We start from the raw sequence: 25,163 nt of genomic DNA, 5'->3' as shown, positions 1-25,163 counted from the left end.
CTCTGCTAACCCCCAGCCTGAAGCTGTTAGGTGGCCCCACTGAACTATCCTGTGTGTGGAATGCAGGTGTGGCGTGTGGTCAGGAGTTCCCACCTTACCTGGATGGTGGGGCACTACACCTTAGGAGAAGGTGCAGTACCTCTGTGGCGACTGAAGCCTCAGGGGCGCCACACAACTATGAAACCAGCTTAACCCTATATAATGATTGGGGCTGGACCAAGATCTCTCCACAGGTTTTACCTAAAATCACTTTATATTACTTCCCCTACCCTTAGGGCTCATACTCACTAGCGAGAGACTTGGACGATTCTTGTGCGAGTCTCACGCATGAAAACCTGGCACTGCCGCCGGCACTGGGACTGGAGCGTGCGGCTGCATAGAAGTACATGTAGCCACATGCTCTGGTCCGAGTGCTGGCGGCAGTGCCAGGTTTTCACGCATGAGACTTGCACGAGAATCACGTGCGTCTCTCACAAGTGAGTGTAAGCCGTTAGCAGCAGCAACTAACGTCGTCTATCCTCCTCCCTGTAGTGTTGTCCTGAATCTTCCTGGCCCTGCGTTCAACGGGATTGTTACATAGCGGCACTAACGCTGTAACGGATGAGTAAGGCTACTTTCACACATCAGGTTTTCGGCGTCAGGCGCGATCCGGCGTCGTGCCGGAACGCCGGATCCGGCAAATATTTCTGAAAACCGGATGTGACGGATCCGGTTTTCTGCCGGATCCGTCTTTTTCTGGACAGACAAAACCGGATCCGTCTCATCCGGTTCATCCGTTTTTCTATCCGTTTTTTCGACGGATTACGCCGGATCCGGTTTTTAAAATTGACCCTTGTGGCCTTCCGAACGGGATTGGCTACTGGAAAACTATATATAGCGTGTTCCTACAGCCCTTCTTTGACAGGTTGTAGAGGAGAAAGTGCAGGTTGGAGAGAAGAGCAAGTTACTGGCGAAGATGGATGTTGTGATTGGAAATATTTTGAAGAATTTGGCGGATTTTACAGCGGAGGCGAATCATTTGAGGGTGATTGTTCTGGAGAAGGAGAGAGCGAGACAGCAGCGCATCAGGCATCGTAGACAACGTTTGTGGATCCACCCCATCACAGCCAAGAGAATGACGCGTGGGGTCTATTCTACACTATGCATGGACCTTCGACGAAACCCGGATAAATTTTTTGGATATGTTAGGATGAAAATGGAGAATTTTGATTACTTGGTGGAGCGCATTGCACACCTCATAAGAAAAGCGGACACCTATTGCCGCTTCTCTGTTTCACCCGCAGAGCGTCTGATGGTGACTTTAAGGTAAGCCACATTTATTGGATATGATCGCATCAGAGCACACTTTCACTGCAATCTTGTTGGTGGTAGTTTGTATCTCCAAGTGTTAGGTCAGTTTTGGTATGTAATGCTGTGATTTAAAACTAATTTATTGTTTTTTAATTCCCCACAGATTTCTTGCAACTGGAGAATCCCTTTCGTCACTGCATTTCCAGTACAGACTCGGGATTTCCACCATATCTGGAATTGTGAAGTACACATGCCGTGCACTGTGGGACTCCTTAGCTGAAGAGTTTTTACCAGAGCCCACAACAGAGAGGTGGATTGAAATTGCTGACAAGTTTCAACAGATATGTCAGTTTCCAAACTGTTTGGGCGCTGTGGACGGGAAACATATCCGCATTGTAAAGCCAGCTGGATCGGGATCGGAATATTTCAATTACAAGAAATATTTTTCAATTGTCCTCATGGCCATCGCTGACGCGGAATACAAATTTATTGCGGTTGATATTGGGGCCTATGGCCGCTCCAATGACTCTCAAGTTTTCAAACTGTCTGCCATGGGGCGTAAACTGTATGGAAACACCTTCCAGTTCCCACCACCTAGACCGCTGCCGCAAACATCTGGTCCACCTATGCCATTTGTCTGTGTAGGGGATGAAGCCTTCCAGCTGTCAGAACACCTTTTGAAACCGTACTCTAGCAGAGGATTGACAAGACCAAAACGCATTTTTAATTACCGCCTCACAAGAGCAAGAAGAATGGTTGAATGTACCTTTGGTATTCTGACAGCCAAATGGCGGGTCCTATTGACTGCGATCAACCTCAAGACAGAAACTGTGGACGAGGTGATCAAAGCGTGCGTGGTACTCCACAATTTTGTTATCTGCAAGGAACCCATTTCCATTGAGGACACCTCTGAAGAAACCACCTTGCAAGATTACCATGACATTACCACTAGAAGTTCTGTGACGGTTTCAGTAATGAGGGACAATTTTGCACTATACTTTATGTCACCTCAAGGCAGAGTACACTGGCAGGATGACAGAGTGTGAAAGATTTGTGCCCTAACCAAACTTGTGTACCTTCTGGACCAACAGTATATACCTTTGCCAACCAAAGTTGGCTATCTTGTCATGGTCTCTATTTTTAGCTTTAGGCCACAGGTGTGTACCTGGTTGTGTTTTATGCAAAGTATTTCACCTTTTAACAAAAGTTGTGTACATTGTTAGGAAATCACCAACAATAAACACAACTTTTTAGGTGAAATACTTTGCTTCAAACACAACCAGGAACACAACTGTGGCAAAAAGCTAAAATTTACCCACAGTTATATACCTAGTTTTGAATACCATTTCACCTTTTAAATACCCTGTATTTAACCTTTTTCGCCGCAGAAAGAAATGACAGACAACCAGTGTAAAATAATTTAACTTTTATTGAAAAATGTTTTTTTTAGTAAACTTTTTTAAAATTTTAATAAACTTGTTTAATAAAACTTTGAAACTATAAAACTGAAACCATAAAACTGGTCATTTTTATTTAAATACACACATTATAATTCTGTGTAGTGTGTGGTGGAAATACTGCTGTAGGGGCTGCGGGACACTTCGACACTGGGAGTGTGGAGAGAGGACTGGGATCGTGGTGGGGAAGGAACAGTTAGAGGTGAAGGTGTGGAAAAAACTACAGAATGGGTGGACATGTGGGAAGCAGAAGAGGTGGTGGGTGGTGGAGTGGAGGGTTGGGCAGGGACTGTAGGAGCAGTTGATGTTGATGGCAAGTTGTATGGGGAAGGAGTTTGGTACGGGGCAGGTTGCTGGAAGTGGGGAGATGTCTGGTACGGGGCAGGTTGCTGGAAGTGGGGAGATGTCTGGTACGGGGCAGGTTGCTGGAAGTGGGGAGATGTCTGGTACGGGGCAGGTTGCTGGAAGTGGGGAGATGTCTGGTACTGGGGAGGTTGCTGGTACTGGGGAGTTTGCAGGTACTGTGGAGGTTGCTGGTACTGTGGAGGTTGCTGGTACTGGTGAGGTTGCTGGTGCTGGGGAGGTTGCTGGTGCTGGGGAGGTTGCTGGTGCTGGGGAGGTGGCTGGTGCTGGGGAGGTGGATGGTGCTGGGGAGGTGGATGGTGCTGGGGAGGTGGATGGTATGTAATAGGAGGGGGAGGATGGAAAGTGGCTGGAGGTGGATGGTATGTAATAGGAGGGGGAGGATGGAAAGTGGCTGGAGGGGGTGTAGATGTAATAGGAGGGGGAGGATGGAAAGTGGCTGGAGGGGGTGTAGATGTAATAGGAGGGGGAGGATGGAAAGTGGCTGGAGGGGGTGCAGGTGGAGGAACTACTGTGGTGGGAGGAGGAGGAGGTTGGGAGGTAACTTGCTGGAGAGCAGCGTGGCATGAATGCATTACATGCATCTGCTGGGCAGGAGAGAGCGTTTCCATGCGCTCCACAACAGACCTGAAAAAGGTGTGGTTTGGCGAAGATCTTGCTTCTGAATGCATGGTTTGCAGAAGTGTCTTCACCTCCAGAATGCTGGAGTTGATCTGCTGATAGCCTGCGGATATTTGCTCTGACAAGACTTTTAGACAGTTCTGGAAAGATGCATTCAGATGCAAGAACTCTGGCGCATAAGTCTTTTCCTGACCCCTCTGCCGCTGCCGCCCAGTACCCGCAGGTGTACTAGAGGTGGCAGGGGCAGAAGGGTGGGGTAAAGGGAAAGCGATCTCCTCACCAGCAGCTTCATGTAATGTAGGCGGCCACGATGCTCCTGTGCTGGTGGATGGGACAGATGGGTCGAATGTGTGGGAAGGCTGGGAAGGTGCAGATGTACCGGGGCGGTCGAAGTGTCCCTCGGTGCCGGTCTCCTCAGGGATCGCCTCAGAAGGGTCCAATCGTGCCGGCTCCCGAGTGCTGCTCACCGTGCTGTGGAATAAAGAGAAAAAAAAACAATTAAAATACTGACATGGTATGGCCCTGGCTGAAAAAATTTTTTACATATAACATTTTTTTTCACATGTGGTGTGTAATATTTACCTTCTGGTGACCATTGTTTCCCGGAGGAACGACAGGGCTTCTGCGTACTTGTACTTGCTCCTGCGTCCTCCAGATCCACTCGGGGCCCGCATCTCTTTATTGAACTCCTTCTTGAAACGATCCCTCACAGACCGCCACCGATTCACAATTCTGTTCCCTGAAACAAGAAAGGAGTGGTTAGTATACAACATCAGTGTTTCCCAAACTCCAGTCCTCATGGTCCCCAGGGGTCATGTTTTCATGATTTCTATAGTAAATAGAAATCCTGAACACATGATCCGTGGGGACCACGAGGACTGGAGTTCGGGAAACACTGGTTTACATCAAGCAACCGGTACTGTATATACTTACGCTCTTTAATCTGGGCCCGAGCTTCGAGGTCCTCCCAGCGGCCCACAAGGAGAGAACAGATTTCCTCCCAGAGTCGTCGGGTAACAATCAGGTCAGCGTGGCGGCGGTCAGCCATATTCCAGAGCGGCTCCCTTTCTCTGACGAGATCGATGAGGCGGTCCACATCAATCCCTCCATCCTCACCGTCAGAGTCGGGAGCACGCTGTGAAGGCTGTTAAAGAAAAAGACAAAAATAACATAATTAGCCTCCACAAAAGAAATGAAATAAAAAGTGCAAAAAAACAAAGCAAAAATATTTATACTTACACGCTGGTGACCGCCGCGTTGCTGTCGCCGACGACCCTGGGAGGCACTGCGAGGACCTCTTGGCCAAGCACCAGATTGGGAAGACTAGAGAAGAAAACAAAAAAAGTTATGTCTTTGGATGTAGGCATTTGTTTGCTGTGTGTGGTCTGCAGAACATTGTTTTCTATGTGTTGTGTGTAGTGTGATGTTGTGTTTCTGCGTTTGATGCAAAAAACTTACGAATTGTGAGCCCACTCCAAGTGTCTGTCCACCCCTTCCTTCTTCTTCTGGGAGCTCCTCTTCATCTTGTGATTCCTGTTTTTAAATAAAAGGCAATGAATAGACATATATTACAGAGAAGATGGATTTTGGAAATAAAAACTTACCGTCAAACGCTGACGATGCGAGGGAGGGCTCCCAGAAGATGTGCTGTCCTCTTGCTGGCCAGACTCCATGGCTGTGGGTGGTGTTACAGCTGCTGCCAGTGAAGCCAGTGCTGCTGCTGCTGCTGCATCTCTTGGGTGGCTGTTGAATAAAGAGAAACAAAGGGCCAATGAATATCTTGATATTCAATAGCCCTAGTTTGGAGGAATGGGGGATTTGATAATTACCGTCTCTCATCTGCTGCTGGCCTCCCCTCCTCAGCATGTTCTATTTGCTGCTCCATTTGGGGTGGTGGTGGTGCGGATGGTGCTGCAGTGGTCTCCTGCCTTCTCCTGCGCCTGGTTGCTGTCTTGGGTGGCATGTTGGGTGTGGCTGTGGGTCCCACTGTCTTGCTTTTATATATGTCTTGTGGGCAGAGCTACTGAGCATGCTCAGACCAAAAAACCGGATCCGGCCGACGGATCCGGCTTTCGCCGGATCCGGCGCATTGCGGCGCTCATAGGCTTTCGTTGTGTGAAAAAGCCGGACGCGCCGGATCCGGCGTGTCCGGCTTTTTCGACGGAGACAAAAAACGTTACAGTCACCGTTTTTTCCAGACGCCGGATCGCGACACATTGCCGGATCCGGCGAAAACCGGATGAAACGCATGGCCATCCGGCGCGATCCGGCGCAAATGCAAGTCAATGGGGGGGAAAACGGATCCGGCATTGCATTTCGCCGGATCCGGTTTCTGTCAAAAGCGCCGGATCGCGCCTGACGGCGAAAACCTGATGTGTGAAAGAGGCCTTAATGCACCCATTGGCCACAATGCTACTAACGCATCCAAAATTGGCATGATGCGTTACTTCATGACGCGCCCACAAATGCTGCAGACCGCGTTCAAGGGGGCGTCATGAAGTAACGCATCATGCCGATGTTGGATGCGTTTGTAGCATTGCGGCCAATGGGTGCATTAACTCATCCGTTACAGCGTTAGTGCCGCTATGTAACGATCCCGTTGAACGCAGGGCCATAAACGCAATGTGAACTTGGCCTAACACTATGAGAAGACGATACACCAAACAATGTGCTGAGCCTCTCCTCCTACACAGACCATATACTGTATGTATACGCCAGGGATGAGAGGCCAGGAAAGTGGAGCTTTATTTGGGACTAAGGCTGTGTGCACACGCTGCGGATTCTGCTGTGGTTCTGCAGCGGATTTGGCCGCTGCAGATCCGCAGCAGTTTTTGCTGCGGTGTACAGTACCATAATATCCTATGGAAATACAAAACCGCAGTGCAGACGGTGCGGATTTTTCCGCGGTTTTGAAACCGCAGAAAGAATTGACATGTCAATTCTTTCTGCGGATTCCCATCTCCTCCCATCGAGGAGATGAAAAACCGCAGGGCAAAACCGCAGAGCAATCTGCAGGTCTTTTGACCTGCAGATTTACCTGCGGATTTTAATCAGCGCTGCCAAATCCGCACCTAAAGGTAACGCACGGGTCGTTGCAGATGATGATGACAATGTGCTGCGTCCCTCCTCTTACACATAGTCACACACCATATATGCCATGGAGGAACTGGCAGGATATATTTGGGACTGAAGGGTTAACTCACGTGCATTTATTCATATCTCCTCCTCTCCTGACTGCTCCTCCCCCCACAGATAAGTCACAGTCTGGATTCACTGCTTCCAGGCGCCAGAAAAAAAAAAAAAAAAGGCTCGTTCACCCTGCAGAGCCGGCTCATTTCGTTCACAGCAGGGAGCCGGCTCTTTGTATCGGATCGTTCACGAACGACACATCACTACCGAGTAGCAGCTGTGACTGGCCGCTGTGTGGAGCAGGTAGTGCGGAGCTGGGAGGTCACAGGGCGCCATTCCACTGCAGCTATGGCTGGGATTAAAGGTAATGTGCTGGGGAGAGCTGGGGGCTCCGGATAGGACGTGGACCCTGGGACGCCTCTGCTCTCACTAGGCTGACCACTGATCAGAACAGGGGCGGACGCATATATAATTTTACAGTCTCCTCATATTTAATCGCTGCCCCTTATTACACAGTGCCCTCTCTTTATGTACAGCGCCGTCCCTTATTACATAGTTCTCCTTTGTGTACAGCGCCGTCCCTTATTACATAGTTCTCCTTTGTGTACAGCGCCGTCCCTTATTACATAGTTCTCCTTTATGTACAGCGCCGTCCCTTACGTATCAGATTCTTGTTAGTTTTGTTGTTTACTGCTCCCTTTTCGTTGTTACACACTGTTTGCTCTTGTTAGATATGAACTGAAATGACTGCTGATGGAGCATGGGGAAGCATCTTTTGTGATGGATGTGGCTGGTGGACCGGTTGGCTGGTCACCGGCTGCTCCATCAGTTGTCATTTTACGTTTAACAAAAGATGACTTTGTAATAAAGAGAGGGCACTGAGAATAACAAAAATAATGAGAAAGCGCCATGTAAGGAACAGTGCAATAATGGACGGCGCTCCAAATAACAGAAGATTCTACATAATAGAGGATGGCACCATACATAAATAGGATGTTGCATAATAAGGGATGGCATTATACATAATTAAAGGGGAAACGCTGTAATTAAGGATGGCGTAATGTATAACAAGAACGTACACTATACAAAGGTGCTATATATAACAAGAAAGTACATTATATACTAGGGGACGGCGCTATACATAAGTCTACATTCCTGTATACATGTGTATTGGTAACTTTTTAACACTAAGGTTCAGATACAGCTTTAAAGAAGGCTACTACTTGTGATATAACACTATTTTATTTTAAACTACAAAATTAAAGGAATAGTATGATTGCGTACACTTTTGTAATATTTTAACATACAAAGGTTAAGAACATATAAAGCTTAAATACATATAATGATTAAGTGCATATACTCACAACATCCATCACCAAGAGGCTTTTAAACCTCATCCATCTGGAATATCAGAGAAGCAACACCAAGACAGAGACCCCTGGGAAATTCGCAACATTGAACGGGCGTCCCCAACTTATGTAGGTATAACAGCACTGTACATGTATCCAAGTTTTTGCTTCTGTCTTAGAGCCCCGTTACAAGCTTCAATGTCCCAGCGATCCCACCAACGATCCGACGTGGATGGGATCGCTGGGACATAGTTAGCTGATTGCTGGTTAGCTGTCACATAGACAGCCCCAGCGATCAGGACCAGCAAAGACGCTGGTATCCAGGGTAAACAGCGGGTAACTAAGCGCCACGCGGCTCTAAGGCTGGTTTCACATTTGCGTTTTTTAGCGCTGGAAAAAAACGCATATGTGCGCATGCGTTTTTTCCTCTATATTTAACATGGGTGCGCATACCTGCGCGCTTGTAAGCGCATGTATGCGATTTTCATGCGCTGCGTTTTTTTGGGGTGTGCGTTTGTATTTTCCAGACGCAGCATGTTGCATTTTTTGGCCCTGCAAAAAAGCGCATGCGCACATATGCGCACGTTTTGCGCTAAAAATGGCCATTATAGCCTATGGATGCGCATATGTGCGCACTGGCATGCTCATGTATGCGTTTTTTTGCACATGCGTTTTTTTTTGTTAACCATGGAATTTAGGGGTTTGGGTTAGGGTCAGGGTTAGTGTTGGGGTTTGGGTCAGGGTTAGGGTTAAGTATGGTTTGGTTAAGGGTTAGGGTCAGGGTTAGGGTCAGGGTTAGGGTTAAGTATGGTTTTGTTAAGGGTTAGGGTCAGGGTTAGGGTCAGGGTTAGGGTCAGGGTTAGGGTTAAGTATGGTTTGGTTAAGGGTTAGGGTTAAGTATGGTTTGGTTAAGGGTTAGGGTCAGGGTCAGGGTTAGGGTTAAGTATGGTTTGGTTAAGGGTTAGGGTCAGGGTTAGGGTCAGGGTTAGGGTTAAGTATGGTTTTGTTAAGGGTTAGGGTCAGGGTTAGGGTTAGGGTCAGGGTTAGGGTTAGTTAGGGTTTGGGTTAGGGTTAAGTATGATTTGGTTAAGGGTTAGGGTCAGGGTTAGGGTCAGGGTTTGGGTCAGGGTTAGGGTTAAGTATGGTTTTGTTAAGGGTCAGGGTTAGGGTTAGTAAAGTCATGGCTTGGGTTAGTGTGAGGGGCCACCTAATGTTGGAAAAAAACGCAAACGCACTAAAAACGCATACAAACGCATAAAAACGCTGCGTTTTTTTCATGCATGCTCATAAAAATGCTTGAAAAAAACGCAGCAGTTGTATGCTTTTGTATGCGTTTTTTCAATGCGTTTTTTTGCGGGAAAAACGCACTGCAAAAAAAAGCAAGTGTGAAACTAGCCTTAGATACCCGCTGTTTACCCTGGATACCAGCTCCCAGCGTCACTGATCGTTGGTCTCTCACTGTCACACGCAGCGATGTGTGCTGCCCAGCAGGAGACCAATGATAGAATTATGGCCCAGACCATTAGGCAACGATTAACGATCAGCCAACTGATCGTTGCTATATGTCACACGCAACGATGTTGTTTCGACATCGCTGCAACGTCACCAAACTGGTGACGTTGCAGCGATATCGTTCACAATATCGTTGTGTGTAACGGGGCCTTTAGTCATGTTTCTAGTGATTTACACTATGTGTAACTCTGGTTTCACCCTGCCCCTCCAGTGGCCAGCTTTCAAGATAAGATGAAACAGATACCAAGGAATCATCCGGGGATGGGCAATAAATTGTGACTATAAAAGCCCACAAGTATTAGATAGCGCCACCATCTTCATGTTTCACAATAAGAAGCATAGAACTGTTTGTGAGGTGAAAGGGATCAGACAATAAGTAAACAGTTCTCAAGATTGTGTCACAATGAGCATTCTGACTGTAAATGTATGACCAATAATGCAGCTATGTCATGGTCTGAATGCATTTTGTATATTTCAATATGGACTCAAAATACCCATTTTTATATTCACACTACACAATGTGATGTGTCAATATGCTGCCCAATTTTTTTTTTTTTCTTAGCACAGAGACCCATTGAGTGTCCCATTCTGATCCTCAAAATCGGACCAGCAAATAGCATGCTCTGAGTTTGACAGATCTCATTCTCGGATACATGATTTTCATGGATATGTGAATGGATCTGTTAAACTCTAGAGTCTGTATACTGTCCAATAAAAAAAAAAAATCTGACAGCACACAGACTTTTTACACAAATGTGCCCTAAGGGAAGTTGTTTTACAAATAACAGAACTACTTCAAGTTACACAGTATAAAGAATAAATAATATTTCGGACTATAAGACGCATCAGACCCCAAGACACACCCCACATTTTCAGAAGGAAAATGGGGGGGGGGAAATAATGTGCCAAATGGGGGGGGGGGTTCAGCTTACCGGGGGGGGGGGGAATCGGCACAGGGGAGCGTGGTCACAGGTGTTGTTCGGTGGTCCGGGCTGGTGCTGTGGCCTCTGGTAAAACCCATCACAGGCTGGTGAGGCGGTGGTGCACCAGAGTTCCCGGTGGTTCCGCCAGTATTTTGTGACAGGTTCGGTGGTGGTGCGGCGGGGCTCTGCTGGCATTTCACGACAGGTGCGGTGATGGTGCTCTATGGTGCGGCAGGGCTCCGCCGGCATTTTGCGACAGGTGCGGCGGTGATGCTCTGCTGTGCGGCGAGCATAGTACTACATGACCCTTCTGATAATTTTGTCTTTCTCTTCTGCAACATATGAAAAAAAAAAAAAAATACGATTCTACTCTCTTTTCTATGCTCCCACGCCAATCGGCGTCCTCTTCTGCAGCCGCCAGTTCACTTCGCTGTCGCTCATGACGTCACTGCCATATTCCCCCAGTCATGAGCACGCAGAGGTCAGCTGCTGGCCGCAAATTGGCCAGCGGCATGTAATGCAGCGCAGGGAGCTAGTGGATATTTCAGCTGAGGATGCACAGCTAGCCGAAATATTTGCTGGTGTCAGTGGGCCTCACTCCACCACTGGACCCGATACAGCTGCATCGGTGATTTGTCTGCTCCCAGGAATCCCCCGTTAAGTGATATTTATCTTTATACATACTGTCTATAGTGTCTCAGGTACTAATGTATATGGTGTACTGTTATCAGTGTGTGTATACATACACATAACCACAGTACACGCCGATACATATACTTTCGGCCGTGACTGTATGTATGTATGTATGTATACTTGTACTTGAGTGTACAGTAGTTATCTGTGTGAGTGTAAATATACACAAACAAGTGCACAGAAGTATGCTAATACATGATTAGATAATAGTAAGGTTGTGTGCCCACGTTGCGTTTCCGACGTGTTTCTGCCACAGCGGAAACGCTTAAACGCTAACAAAACGCATTCCCATGCAATTCTATGGGATTCCGCAGTTGCTGTGCCAATGCTGCGGATTTTTCCGCTGTGGAATCGCATAGCGGTAAAATCCGCAGCATGTCCATTATTTCTGCGGAATCGCGGCGATTACACCGCCATAGGATTGCGTTGAAATGCTCACTTTATGCATGTGGCTATGCCCACCATGCGTAAAGTTAGCGCTTCATGTGCGGATGGTACCCCAGGGTCTGGAGGAGAGGAGACTCTCCTCCATGCCCTGGGTACCATATTCCTATAAAAAAATAGAATTAAAATAAAAAAGAGATATACTTACCCTCTGTCGGCTCCCGAAGTCCTCCCGGGCCTTGTTGGCACTGCCGGCAACTTCCGTTCCCAGGGATGCATTGCACGAATGACCTCTGATGTAGCGGTGTCGCGTGACTGCTATGTCATCAGAGGTCATTGTCGCAAGGCATCGCTGGGAACGGGACTTGCCGGGAGCACCGCTGAGGCCTGGGGACGCTGGAAGGTGAGAATAACACAATTTTTTTTATTTTAATTCTATTTTTTACAGGGATATGGTACCCAGAGCCTGGAGGAGAATCTCCTCTCCTCCAGACCCTGGGTACCATCCGCACATTTTCCGCTTACTTTGTGCATGGTGGTGTAAGGTAGCGCTTATTGTTCATGTTGGGAGACACTCACTTGGCAGCAGATTAACAAGGTCTGGCACGGGTTTTTCACATAAATAGTCCATACGGTTTATTATACAGCATAAACCATAAAAGGCAATAGTCTTATATCAGACAGATGAATATTCCATGTAGAGCCCCGCTCTCTTAGCCCTGTGGTCACACAGGCTGTGCTATATCCAGCAAACAGACTCCATAGCCTAAACAGTTATTTCCCCCTGTCCGGGGTTACCTCTTAGTTGCTTCTTATTCAGGACATCCGTCCCCTCCTGGAAACTGTCCCACACACGGGCCTCACCGGGTCCAAAATTTCGCCATATGCTCCAGGGATCCGATCCTCCTTCCAGGATTCCCAGCACAGACCTTAGAGGACCTTGCCGTCTGCACCATTCATGTATACACACTCTCGCCATGTGACCCACCCTGGTCACATTATATGGTACATAACCACACCCACAGGTGAGGTATGGATCACATATGTGGTCATGGCCTCACTAAAGGTCTTATTCCACACAGCTACACACATAGGCTTTACTTTGGGCGTTCGGACACACGCCCCTGAGTGGGTTTGCAGGTGACTGGTCCCACTCATCTCACCAAGTCACCTGGAAGCTTCCCTAATACACAGTAACAATCCCTCAGCAGTAGATCTGCTGATCAATACATGTTCCAGCTTCCATCACAGGGCCACCCACCCTGTGATACATATTGGTCATTAACCACGTGACCACCAGTCACACCACAGTGGGCATAGCCACATGCGGAAAGTAAGCGGAACAATGCATTCCTGTGTGTGCGGAACTCCCGTGATTCCGCAAAAAGAATGAGCATGCTGCATATTTTTCCGCGATGCAATTCCGCCGCGGAAAAATATGCAGCATTAACACAGCATGTGCGGAATGCCATTGAATTCAATGGGTTGCTTATTTTATGCGTTTTTACAGCGAAAGAACGCGGCAAAAACGTATAAAATCCACGGGAATTCCGGACATGTGCACATAGCCTGACTGTTGATGCTGCATAGGCAGCATCAATAGTAAAAAAATTGGTCACACTTGTCAAGCACTATGCTTGACAAGTGTGACCAACCTGACAGTCACTTTTCCAAGCGATGCTTCAAATCGCTTGGAAAAGCGCAAGCATTCTGCAAGCTGAAAACGCTTGTGTTTTGTGGGAAAACGCATGCGAATTCCGCATGCATTTTACCCGCGGCGGGGAGTTGCGGAAATACTGCGAGCAATTCTGCAGCATTTCTGCAACGTGGGCACATAGCCTAAATCTGTACATGTTTTATTACTTGCGTATGATGTCCCTCTGGCAGGTGCATTCTTCCATGTTCAACAGCTCCATCCTGGTGGCTTCTGTCCATCCATCAGCGCTACTGGCCAGATCTCCAGCTTCGTCCTTTTCACTGACTCTGATAGTTGCTGGAAACAGCCTGAGCAATTAGTGAATGTGACACTTCCCTTCCTTCTGAGAAGTTCTGACACCTGCCCCATTTTAACATTGGCCATCACATCAACCTCTACTTTCCCCTGTAGCCACTTACCACCCCCTGTACTGAGGGGGCTTTATTGGGGAGTGGCTGCATTGGCTATTGAGGCAGCATTTTCACTGCAGCTACTGCTTCTGAATGCGCCAGCACATCGGTTTTTCCAATAAAGGCCTCTCAATACAGGGGGTGTTAATAGCTACATGGCGGCAGGAGGAATTGATGTGATAGCTCATGCAGACATCGGTCAGGCAGTTCAGTTAAAGGAAGGTGAGTTTGCAGATGCAATTCCTTTTTTGAAGATAGGGACAATATTTGCCCTTCTCCAGTCTTCTGGGAATTCTCTTTTCCAGGATTTTTCAAAGATTCTGGCTAGTGGGTCTGCAATTTCCTCTGCTAACTCTTTCAGTACCCTAGGATGTAATTTTTCTGGACCATGAGTTTTCAATTCATCTAAACTAGCTAAGTCTTCCCTCACCACCTCTCTGTTTATAGATGGTGTGGATTCTTTTATTCCTTCATTGTCACTATGAAGATCAGTGATGTCTGTGAAGCAGCGGGCAGGGCCCTTGTTCTCCATCACTTTCCATACCTCTTCTCACCATGGCCAGTTTCAGTTTTTGCATTCTTATTTTCCTCCTCTTCTTCCAAGAGCCATATCTTCTCTTTTTTTATTTTTGCTAGTGGGGATCTCACTGAGGTCACCGCAGTTCACCCCGGCTGGGAACAGAGCCTGTGACCAGATGTAACCTCGATGACGTCACCACCGGTCTCTGAGGCCACCCTCGCAGCATCTCATTCAACAGTGCTTCTCATCCTAGATGGTCGCATCTTGGCACTGTCCAGGTTAAAAACTGTATCTCCTAGACATGGATTACAGCGTGGGACAGAACGACAGACAGGTATGGTATATTGTTGATTTTTTATTACAGCAGATAGAGGGCGTCGGTGGAATTAGGCAAGGTCGTAAGTATGGTTTAATTAAGATTCTTAAAGGAGTCTGTATCATTCTTTCAATTAAAGGACTTTTTTTCTGGGTGTCTGTGTTTTCTTACAATGTGAATATAGGATTAGTAATAAATAGGTGTCTTATAGACGCCTCTACGTTACTAAGCCGTGGGCTTGATGCCACTTGACAATACAAAGTTGACATTAACCCCCCCCCAACTTTCACCCACATGTCACCGCTACAGGGCAAGTGGGAAGAGCCGGTCAACGCGCCAGAAATGGCGCATCTAATAGATGTGCCTTTTCTGGGCAGCAGCGGGCTGCTATTTTTAGGCTAGGGGGGGCAATATCCATGGCCTGAGAATACCAGCCACCAGCTGTCTGCTTTAAGCAAGGTTGGTTGTCAAAAATGGGGGGGATCCCCATGCCATTGTTTTTGTTTTTTTTAAATTTATCGGGGTCCTGATCGCTGCTATGGTAACTTGATGTCGTCATGACGACATCCGGGTTACCAGAGCTGAGAAACTTTCTGTCGTGCGTAGTGCTTGTCAGGACGTCTCTCATGTCAGTGTTCACGGATTTCAGCGCTGACAGCTTCATATGCATGGTATAGAAGACTGCAAAAAATGATTGTCCCATAGTGGGACAAAGTGTAAAAATTAGAATGAAGTGAAAAAAAAAAATATAAAAAAAATCTATTCTATCACTAAATAAATATTTGAATAAAAAAAATCTAAACAATAAAAGTACACATATTTGGTATCGCCGCGTCCTTAATGACCCAACCTATAAAACTGTCCCACTAGTTAACCCTTTTAGTAAACACCATAAAAAAACAAAAAAAACCCCAAAGCTTTATCATAATACCGCCGAACAAAAAGTGGAATAACACGCAATCAAAAAGATGGATATAAATAAACATGGTACCACTGAAAACATCATCTTGTCCCGCAAAAAACGAGTCACCATACAGCGTCATCAACGAAAAAATAAAAAAGTTATAGCTCAGAATAAAGTGATGCAAAAGCAATTTTTTTTTTCTATTAAATAGTTATTATATAAAAGCGCTAGTGATGAGCGAGTATACTCGCTACCAGGGTTTACCAGTGCATGCTCGGGTGGTCTATGAGTATTTTGTAGTGCTCGGAGATTTAGTTTTCGTCGCCTTAGCTGCATGCTGCTGGACAGCATGAATACAGGTGTGGAATGCCTGTTTGTTATGGAATCCCCACATGTAGACAGACAGACTGAATACAAGTCACAAATCATGCAGCTGAGGCGACGAAAGCTACATCTCCAAGCACGCCCAAATACTCGAAGATCACCCGAACATGCTCTGGGAAACCCGAGCAACGAGTTTACTTCCTCATCACTAAAAAGCGCCAAAACATAAAAAAAAATATAAATGACGTATCACTATAATTGTACTGACCCGAAGAATAAAACTGCCTTATCAATTTTACCACATGCTGAACGGTGTAAACGCCCCCTCCCATCCCCAAAAGAAATTCATGAATTGCTTTTTTTTGCTCATTCTGTCTCCCAAAAATCGGAATAGAAAATGATCAAAAAAAGTCATGTGCCCGAAAACTATACCAATAAAAATTTCAGCTCGTCCCGCAAAAAACAAAACCTGACATGACTCTGCGGGCCAAGATCTGGAAAAATTATAACTCTCAAAATGTGGTGATGCAAAAACTATTTTTTCTTTTTTTTTTTTTTGCAATAAAAAGCGTGTCTTAGCGTGTGACAGATGCCAAACATAAAAACCCGCTATAACGCCTCTTTCACACGTCCTGATATTTCTGGTACTGGAGACGTCAGTGTCCGTAATACTTGCGCCACACGTGTGGCGTGTGCGCCGCATCAGTACCACACGGACGGGCGCCAGGGAAAAGGCGTTACAGTAAGCGCTGTTCCCCGGCGCTGGGTGCTGAACACGGCTCTCCTCATTCTCCCCTGCTCTGCCGGCGATTGGTGTGAGCAGGGGAGAATGCTGGAATGCGGAGTTACATTTAACCCCTTAACGACCACCGATACGTCTTTTAACGGCGTCAGTTAAGGGTACTTAAACCACAGTGCCGCTTTTTAACGGCGATGAGGTTATAGCGCCCTCCAGCATTGGAATATGGTAATAGTTAGCAAGGCTGAAAAGACATTTGTCCATCCAGTTCAGCCTATATTCCATCAGAATAAATCCCCAGATCTACGTCCTTCTAAAGAACCTAATAACTGTAAGATACAATATTGTTACGCTCCAGGAAGACATCCAGGCCTCTCTTGAACCCCTCGACTATTTTTTTTTTTTCCCCAAAAACCCCCAGTGCAGGTACATATGGCTTTAATATTCGATTTCTTATGACTGTCACACTGGATGTCTTGGGAAAACTTATATTTTTTATTGGGGGACAAGCACCCATACAGCATTACTGCTGCCTCCACATAGAAAAATGCTTCGACATCACTTATAAGGAACCACATTTTTACACTACAGAGCTCAGTTCTCCGGCCAACCTTCTCCTCCTTGAACCTGGCAAAGCATGGTGTGTAATAAAATGTGCCTTGCTTATAAGTCACAGCCATGTGCTTCCATACGAGGAAATGCATTCACAACTGATCTAGTACATTACCCCTGGGTTACAAGTAAGGGTATGTGCACACTTTGCGGATTCTGCTGCGTTTCCGCAGCGGTTTTGGGCCTGCGGAAACGCTGCAGATTCTGCAGCGTTTTACAAACCCTTTATTTCCTATGAAAATAAAAAAAACATGTGCGCATGCTGCGGATTTTTCCGCGCGATTTTGCTGCGGTTTACAATCCGCAGCATGTCAATTGTTTGTGCGGTTCTGCTGCGTTTCTGCACCCATTGACTTCCATTGAGTCACGCAATTCCGCAGCAAAACCGCAGAGATAAAAATATCTGCGGTTATTGCTGCGGAATTGGGTGAAAAAACACAGCAGAAGGAAGTGATGTCGGGAGGAAGAGGAAGTGCGGGGGCGGAGTGTAGGGAAGAAGAAGGAAGTCACCATAACGTCATGGAAGGCTACCGTCGCATGGGGATCGATGTGGGCCGTCTCATAGATTTGGTATGTATGCATGTATGTATGTATGTGTGTGCGTCAGTCTGTGTGCGTCTGTATGTGTGCGTCAGTCCCCATGCGACGGTAGGCCCACAATTGTGCTCAGTCGCTGTATGGGACTGCTGCTCCCATCGCTATAAGATGGGAGAGTAGTCCCTGCGGCGACCGTGCACAATTGCTCAGTAAAGGGTTAAAAAAAAAAAATACAATACACATACAATAAAGGACATACAACATAAACATACTCACCACATAGCGATGCTCCTGCCGTTTTTCATGGAGTGTTCGGGTGCTCCGGGACCTCGCTTTACGGCAATGTAGCTGCGTGTGACCTTTCCCACGCAGCATTGCCGTAAAGGAGAGTACCGGAGTCAATGAACTCCGGTAAACTCTCTCACTCATGCGCAGTAACACACTGCAGGAGCTTAGCTCCTGTCAGTGTGTTTCTGCAGCCATGGAGGATGGTCACATCTCAGGATGTGACTGTTCTCCATGGCAGATCGTCGTGGGACCCTCGTTTATGGACTGCGATGGAACAGGGAGTATAAATTTGGTTTGTTATTTTTAATTTTTTTCTAGGAGAACGAGGGCGTCGCTGGATTGAGTGAAAAATAAGAATTTTTTGTCAAAAACTTGTGTTTTTTTATTTCATTAAATTTTTTTTTTTTTTGGTGTCTGTTTTATTTCAAAATTACCTTTTTTGGATTAATAATGGATCGGCGTCTTCTTGACGCCTCTCCATTATTAACCGGGCTTAATGTCACCGATGAAAGGTGACATTAACCCCTTCATTACCCCACATCCCGCCACTGTGCGGGAGTGGGAAGAGAGGGGCTAAGTGCCGGAATTGGCGCATCTTTGATGCGCCGGTTCTGGGGCGGCTGCGGGCTGGTATTTGTAGCCGGGGGGGGCCAAAATCCATGGCCCCTTCCTAGGCTATGAATATCAGCTCGCAGCTGTCTGCGTAGCCTTTCTGGCCCTAAAATATAGGGGGACCCCACGTAAACATTTTTTGGGGTTGGGACCCCTTTTTTTAGAGCCAGAAAGGTTACGCAGACAGCTGTGGGCTGATATTCATAGCACGGCTACAAATATTAACCCTCAGCTGTCTGCGTAGCCTTTCTGGCCCTAAAATATAGGGGGACCCCACGTAAAAGCAAAATGGAGGCTGGGGGGTTTGGAGCAGGAAATGACATCACCTTTTTTTTTCTTGAGTACAGTATTGTCCAACTTTATTTAATTTCTTCTAGTGCAAAACCGCAGACAATTCTGCCAAAAAACTGCAGAAAAAACCGCACCAAAACCGCACCTGCGGTTTCTGCCAAGAGGTGCGGTTTTGTCAACAAAAAAAAAGCAGGGAAATTTACTACGTGTGCACATAGCCTAAGTGGCTGAATACCCTACAATTAAAGAGAGAAGTGTTCATAAGATTCTGATCTTGCGCCTTTTTCCAGGGAGGGCAGAAATCTGCCACTTTGAGATTTCTTGAAGGGAGTCCCTGGAGGGATTAGAGCGGTCAGATGACTGCCTGCTGACTGGTCATCCGGCTCATCGCCTGAAGTTCACATTCTCCAGTCTTAGCTCCTGTCTGGGACACCAATAAATCCCAGTGTGACCAGTCATATTTGTGTCTGTTTCTAGCTATGGATGGTACTAGACAGGAAAACTGCGGTAGGAATCTCTTCATTCATTCTCATCTCTTCTTTTAATCACAGCAGTAAATTTGACTCTTCCCTAAAAGACTAACTTTTTCTGTTCTTTTTCTCTTCATGGCAGGGAGTCGACTTATATTCACTATATTCCTGCATAATTATGACCTGCGTCTGAGATTAGCTTTTTTTCCTCTGTGATTGATGTTGAGAGTAATTTCCAGGATTTTTCTATTTTAGCTCTGATCAGCCTCTCATTTGGCGGAGCCATCGGATTGATGTTTCTGATGCTGGGGTGTGCGCTGCCTCAGTATAAGTAAGTGGCATTGATCCTTACTGTAATTTTTGGTGGAAGTTAATAAATACTCTTACATTCTAGAATATGTAATCTCTATATATTACCCATGGAAGAAAGGGCTAATTGGGATGGGAACAAGGAGTGTAACCTAGGTCTTGGGAATAATTTCTAAAATGGTTTAAACTCCTATCTATGATTAGAAACTGGAAATCCACCCATAAGTAATCTTCATGTACAACTCTGTAGAGTGGTGCCTTTATCTTTGTATGTGGAGGCATGAATTGTGGGATGTTGTTTAGTTTTTTAGACTTGTTCTGATGTCTCTCAGCTTTTCCCATTTCCGTTTTTTTTTTATCTTTTCATCTTCTGCAGTCAGTATCTGCCGCTGTTTGTCCTGTTTTTTTACGTGTTGGCACCGATTCCATACTGCATAGCAAAACGAGTGGTAGATGACACAGATGCTGCAAGTAATGCATGCAAGGAGCTGGCCATCTTTCTCACAACAGGCATCGTGGTCTCTGCGTTTGGACTCCCTATTGTCTTTGCAAGAGCAAACTTGGTAAGTACTGAACGTGTTTTGCAATGTGCCCTAGGTTTTCTCTACGTATAATATGGTTCCATGTGCTGGAAACCAGAGCAATTTCCTCCTAGCTTGATATTCTTTATACAGTTGGCTTGTTACTTTTCAGTGCACCTTTACTGGGTCCCTGTGTGCTTACGATCCACTCCCTGAATTAGTTTGACTTTAAATGTGACTTCATGGCCCTTTCATGCAGCATTCTTGCACATGTTCATTGGTCCCGTCTGAGCTTACATCTTTACATCCCCCTTCCCCGCAAAACTGAATTTGGACATATGTGTTACGGGGCCACAGACTATGATGGTGCTGACAGTAAATATATGCTCTGATGTGCCTCAGTTTGGAGGTGGACACTCAGATGTAGTAGACTGCGCCTGGGCGTCCACCTCCAGTAGGCATATACACCCAAAAATTACAATTTGCCAAAGGCAACTAAACCCTAACTAAAGATTATGGTAAAACATAACTTTTAATAAACTATTAAAGGACTGTTAAACACTAAATTAGTGTGTATACGATCACCAGAATATTTCAAAGTCATCTAACCTATTGGATTTTTATATATCTGGTGTCTCTTACAATAGGCTTTCTAGCCTCATAGCCTGATCAATCCAGTTTATCTGGTGATACATGTTGGGAGGCATAGGTGGTCGTTTTATCAGCAAGACAGTAGTGTATTAATAATCTGAATAAGGATTTAGGTAGCGGCCGCACCTGTCCTACAGAGCTAATGAATACTACTGTAAGAGACACCAGATATATAAAAATGCAATAGCTTATATGACTTTGAAATATTCTGGTGATGGTATACACACTAACTTGGTGTTTTTAACCATCCTTTAATAGTTTATTAAAAGTTACCTTTTACCATAATCTTTTGTTAGGGTTTAGCTGCCTTTGGCAAATTGTAATTTTTGTGCTTACCCTACGTTGGTTATTGAACAGCACTTGTGTATTATACACCCGAAAATGCACATGGTGACTCTTGTCTGCACCATTTATAGTCTATGGCCCCGTAGTGCATACTTCCGAATCACATTTTGTGTGGAGTCTGGATGTAAGCCCTCTTGGGACCAGTGAATGTGGGCAAAAATGCTGTGTGAAAGGGCCCTTAGTTTTCTTACCTCTTTAGAATTTAGCAACAGAAATATGCCTCTATTCTCCCAATAGGACTTACTATTCAAGATGGCATTAGATTCATAACTTGGTGTGTTCTATTAACATTGTAATCTAAATTCAGTTTATTAGGAACACAAGGGTTTTGCTGTTATGTTGCAGGAAAGATATATATCTTTGTACCGTGTTAGCCAGTAGATAGAAAAATAATAAGAATTGAGAGTCCTCAGTGGTTGATACCTTTTAATATTTTATTGCCCTCTGATTAGGGTCTGGTTTTGTGTTGTGTGATGCACCCAGAAGGTCTGATGAGCAAATTCCTTAATTGATGTAAAAAGACATAAATCCTTGTGACACATTCATTCCTGCACTGAATGGGGGCTTCACAGTACCAGACTCTAATAAGAGGACAATAAAACATTCACACTCCTTATCTATGAACTGTCCCAATATTTGTTTATCCCTCTCCCATAATGACCATTCTGCTTCACATCACTTATCTTATATATTGCGTTATTTCTGTTCTGTTTTGTGCATAAATATGTGACTTCAGGTTTTGTATTAGTCTATGCCTGATGAAGAGACCTGAGTAGTCTGGAAAGCTTGCAATGTGTTACCATCTGTTCAGTTAGCCATTAAAAGGTATCAACTGCTGAGGACTCTCAATTCTTAATGCTGTTCTGTAGAAAACTCGTGTGAAGAAGATTGCAGTCTTTATAGCATTTTGTTTTTTACCAGCTTTTTATTTTGTGATATTTTGTTCATGCAGTCTTCAAGTTCTGTTGTGAAGCCTATGAATAAAAAGGTTAGCAAGAAAAATGTCTAAGAGGTACTTCACACTAAGCGAGATCGCTGATGCGTCACCGATTTTGTGACGCAACAGCGATCTCGCTGTGTGCGCCAACAGCCTCATGTTCTCAGACTTAGGGTGACAGGTTTTGTGGAGAATGTAATGAAGAGTACTTATTTATTTGTGCCGCTAATCTCTTGTCCACAGATTCGCTGGGGAGCATGTGCTCTTGTCCTGACGGGAAACACGGTCATCTTTTCTACCATTTTAGGCTTCTTTCTAGTGTTTGGCAACAATGATGATTTCAGTTGGCAGCAGTGGTGAAGTACAATGCCAGAACTGAACTCTACAAAACGACCATGTTCCTGACTCCAGGGAAAGGACTAAGCACAGATATAACTGGCATCAGCATGTGGAGTCCCGCCATTGTTTAATCATGCTTTTGCCATGAACATGCAGAATGGCTTACCAGGAATCTACTTGCAGAGATCAAAACCCGCTTCCTTGATATGTTCTGTTCAGTGTTCATACCTCATTTGTAGGTTTAAATATTTTTTTTTTTATATATAATTTTAACTTTTTTTTTTTTTTGTCATTCCATTTTCATAGTCCGTCTCTATGTATTAAGTAGTTGTCAAAGAAAAATGCCATAGAAATGCACTTTTCATTTAGTGTGTTTAATATTTTGTGTTTTAAGCTTTCATAGCCATGCGTATGACTGAAATGAGCATTGTATTTTTTTGTCTTTATTTATTTTAAGGTTTTCGGTATGAATTTGTGCCCTAGTTTTTTTGTTTCTGATACTTCTAAAGTAAATTTATGAATTCCCTTTTACGTTAGCTTAAATGAAGTAATGCCAGTAGAAGTAGTTTTTGCAGCTACTAAGCACGTTCATAAGGACTTGCGGTATTCTGGGTTGGGAGGATGGGTGGTGGTATGCGTCAAATAAGCTGCTACTCTGAGCATAGACTAGCCAGATCTGCAGAAAAGGGAACAGAGTCATTCTAGCCTGGGCTGTTCATTGACAATAGGGCTGGTTTCTCATAGCCATAATGTGATTACAAATTAGGATCCATATTACAGATGTAAACCTTAAGGCCCGGATCACACATGCGAGGAATACGGCCGAGTCTCGCTTGTTAATACGCGGCACTGCTGCCGGCACTCAGAAGCGGAGCGTGCGGCTCCATGTATTGCTATGCGGCCGCATGCTCCGATCCAAGTGCCGGGTATTAGTATGCGAGACGCGACCATATTCCTCGCATGTGTGATCCCAGCCTAACACCCAGTCTGGTTCAGTAGAACCTGGAACAGTTTTATCACACATTTCTATATTGATAGCAGTTAACTAGAACTGCAAGGGTTCAGGTTTGTGCCGATAATATTATGGTCATGTAAAACAGCATATGAGGGGTTTAAATAAAACACTCCGGATCTTGGTCCTGATGTTAATTAGCCGCCTGATGCATACATTTATATTAGAGGGAGGATATTTGCATACAGATGTTCCTCAGAGTGTCCCAGAATAGATGGTTCCAGTTACACTGATGATTTGGGTTAAACAGCTCTATCTATATAATTCATTAGCCAATGGACAAATCCTACATGCATGTCACATGTCCTTGTGCTAACAGGATGAATTCGGTCCTTCCAAATGTAGACATCTTTTTCCTGCCCAATATGTGAATAGAGGGAGATCAGCCATTGACAAGAGTATGGCAGTGTATTTTCCCTTGAAAACATAAGGACAGGATTATTAAATGCCTGGGAAAAATGTGGGCATACAGCAGGTGAAAAAACTATTGAACACATCATCAATTTTGTAAGTAAATATTTCTCTAAAGGTGATCTTGACATGAAACCAGTCATCCAATGCACAAAGGCAAAGAAATCAAACCATAGATGTCCATAAATTGTGTAACAATGAGAGATGACACAGGGAAAAAGTATTGAACATGCTTACTGAAATCTATTTAATACTTCGTACAAAAGTCTTTGGTGATGACAGCTTCCAGACGCCTTCTGTATGGAGACACTAGTCACAGGCATTGCTCACTCTTCAAATCCTGAAGGTTCCGTGTGCTCCTTCTATGAACTCTGAGCTTTAGATTTATCCATAAACTTTCTGTTGGATTCAAGTCAGGTGATTGGCTCGGCTATTCCAGCAGCTTTCTTTTTTTTTTTTTTTTTCTTTTTTCTCTGAAACCAATTGAGTTTTCTTGCCTGTGTGTTTGGAATCATTGTCTTGCGGAAATATCCACCCTTGTTTCATATTTATCATCCTGGTAGATGGCCGCAGATTTTTATCAGGAATGTCTCAGTACATTTGTTCAATCATCCTTTCTTCAATATGGAGTTTGATCTAATACCAGCAAGGAGAGACAATTTTCTAAATAGAATAAAATATACTGTATTTTGCGGATTATAAGACTCTCCAGATTATAAGACACACCCCAAATTTTGAGGAGAAAAATAGGAAAACTTTTTTTTTTTTTCTAAAATGGTGCTTCTTATAATCCATGCGTCTTATTGCTTACCGGGGGTGGTGGCTGCGGTGAAGTGGGGTCCTAGGGTCGCTGCTGGAGGAGGCAAGAGTGGAGCGTTGCGCAGGCCGGGATGAGGGGGTGTTCGGATGTGCAGCGCACCGCTGTGGGAATCCGATGCCACAGGGGCTCTGCCGACACTTCGTGATAGGCCAGAGCCCCCGCAGTTCCATGGTTTCCTATGCGGTGGTCTCCGGAAAAATGGTCACCAAGTGCATGCGCAAATGGAGATCTCGGCACCAAGATCTCCCGCAGTCGGTGCAGAGATTTCCATCTGTGCATGCGCTCCCCCACCCCACCCCCCCGGTGACCATTTTTCCGGAGACCACCGCATAGGAAAGCATGGAACTGCGGGGGCTCTGGCCTTTCACAAAGTGTCGT

The 25,163-nt window shown here is 45.3% G+C and overlaps 1 protein-coding gene and 1 long non-coding RNA gene across 2 annotated transcripts; one reads left to right on the top strand and one right to left on the bottom strand.

The window, feature by feature from the left end:
* Positions 1-4,647: 4,647 nt before the first annotated feature.
* On the bottom strand, positions 4,648-6,110 carry LOC141100029 (uncharacterized). The gene is made up of 3 exons (XR_012234575.1): positions 5,336-6,110; positions 5,190-5,264; positions 4,648-5,054 (listed from the first exon to the last, which is right to left on the bottom strand). It is a non-coding gene; the product is annotated as an uncharacterized lncRNA (long non-coding RNA).
* Positions 6,111-7,002: 892 nt separating this feature from the next.
* LEPROTL1 (leptin receptor overlapping transcript like 1) lies at positions 7,003-23,961 on the top strand. Its single transcript, XM_073542311.1, has 4 exons — positions 7,003-7,224; positions 19,696-19,771; positions 20,126-20,312; positions 22,447-23,961. Exons 1-4 carry the CDS (start codon positions 7,209-7,211, stop codon positions 22,561-22,563), a joined length of 396 nt encoding a protein of 131 aa, XP_073398412.1. The 5' UTR covers positions 7,003-7,208; the 3' UTR covers positions 22,564-23,961.
* The last annotated feature ends 1,202 nt before the right edge of the window (positions 23,962-25,163 follow it).

Source organism: Dendrobates tinctorius, unplaced genomic scaffold (assembly GCF_039654945.1).
Source record: "Dendrobates tinctorius isolate UK_male_01 unplaced genomic scaffold, ASM3965494v1 ptg000011l, whole genome shotgun sequence".
Lineage (NCBI taxonomy): Eukaryota > Metazoa > Chordata > Amphibia > Anura > Dendrobatidae > Dendrobates > Dendrobates tinctorius.
This window is presented reverse-complemented; position numbering and strand designations above follow the sequence as displayed.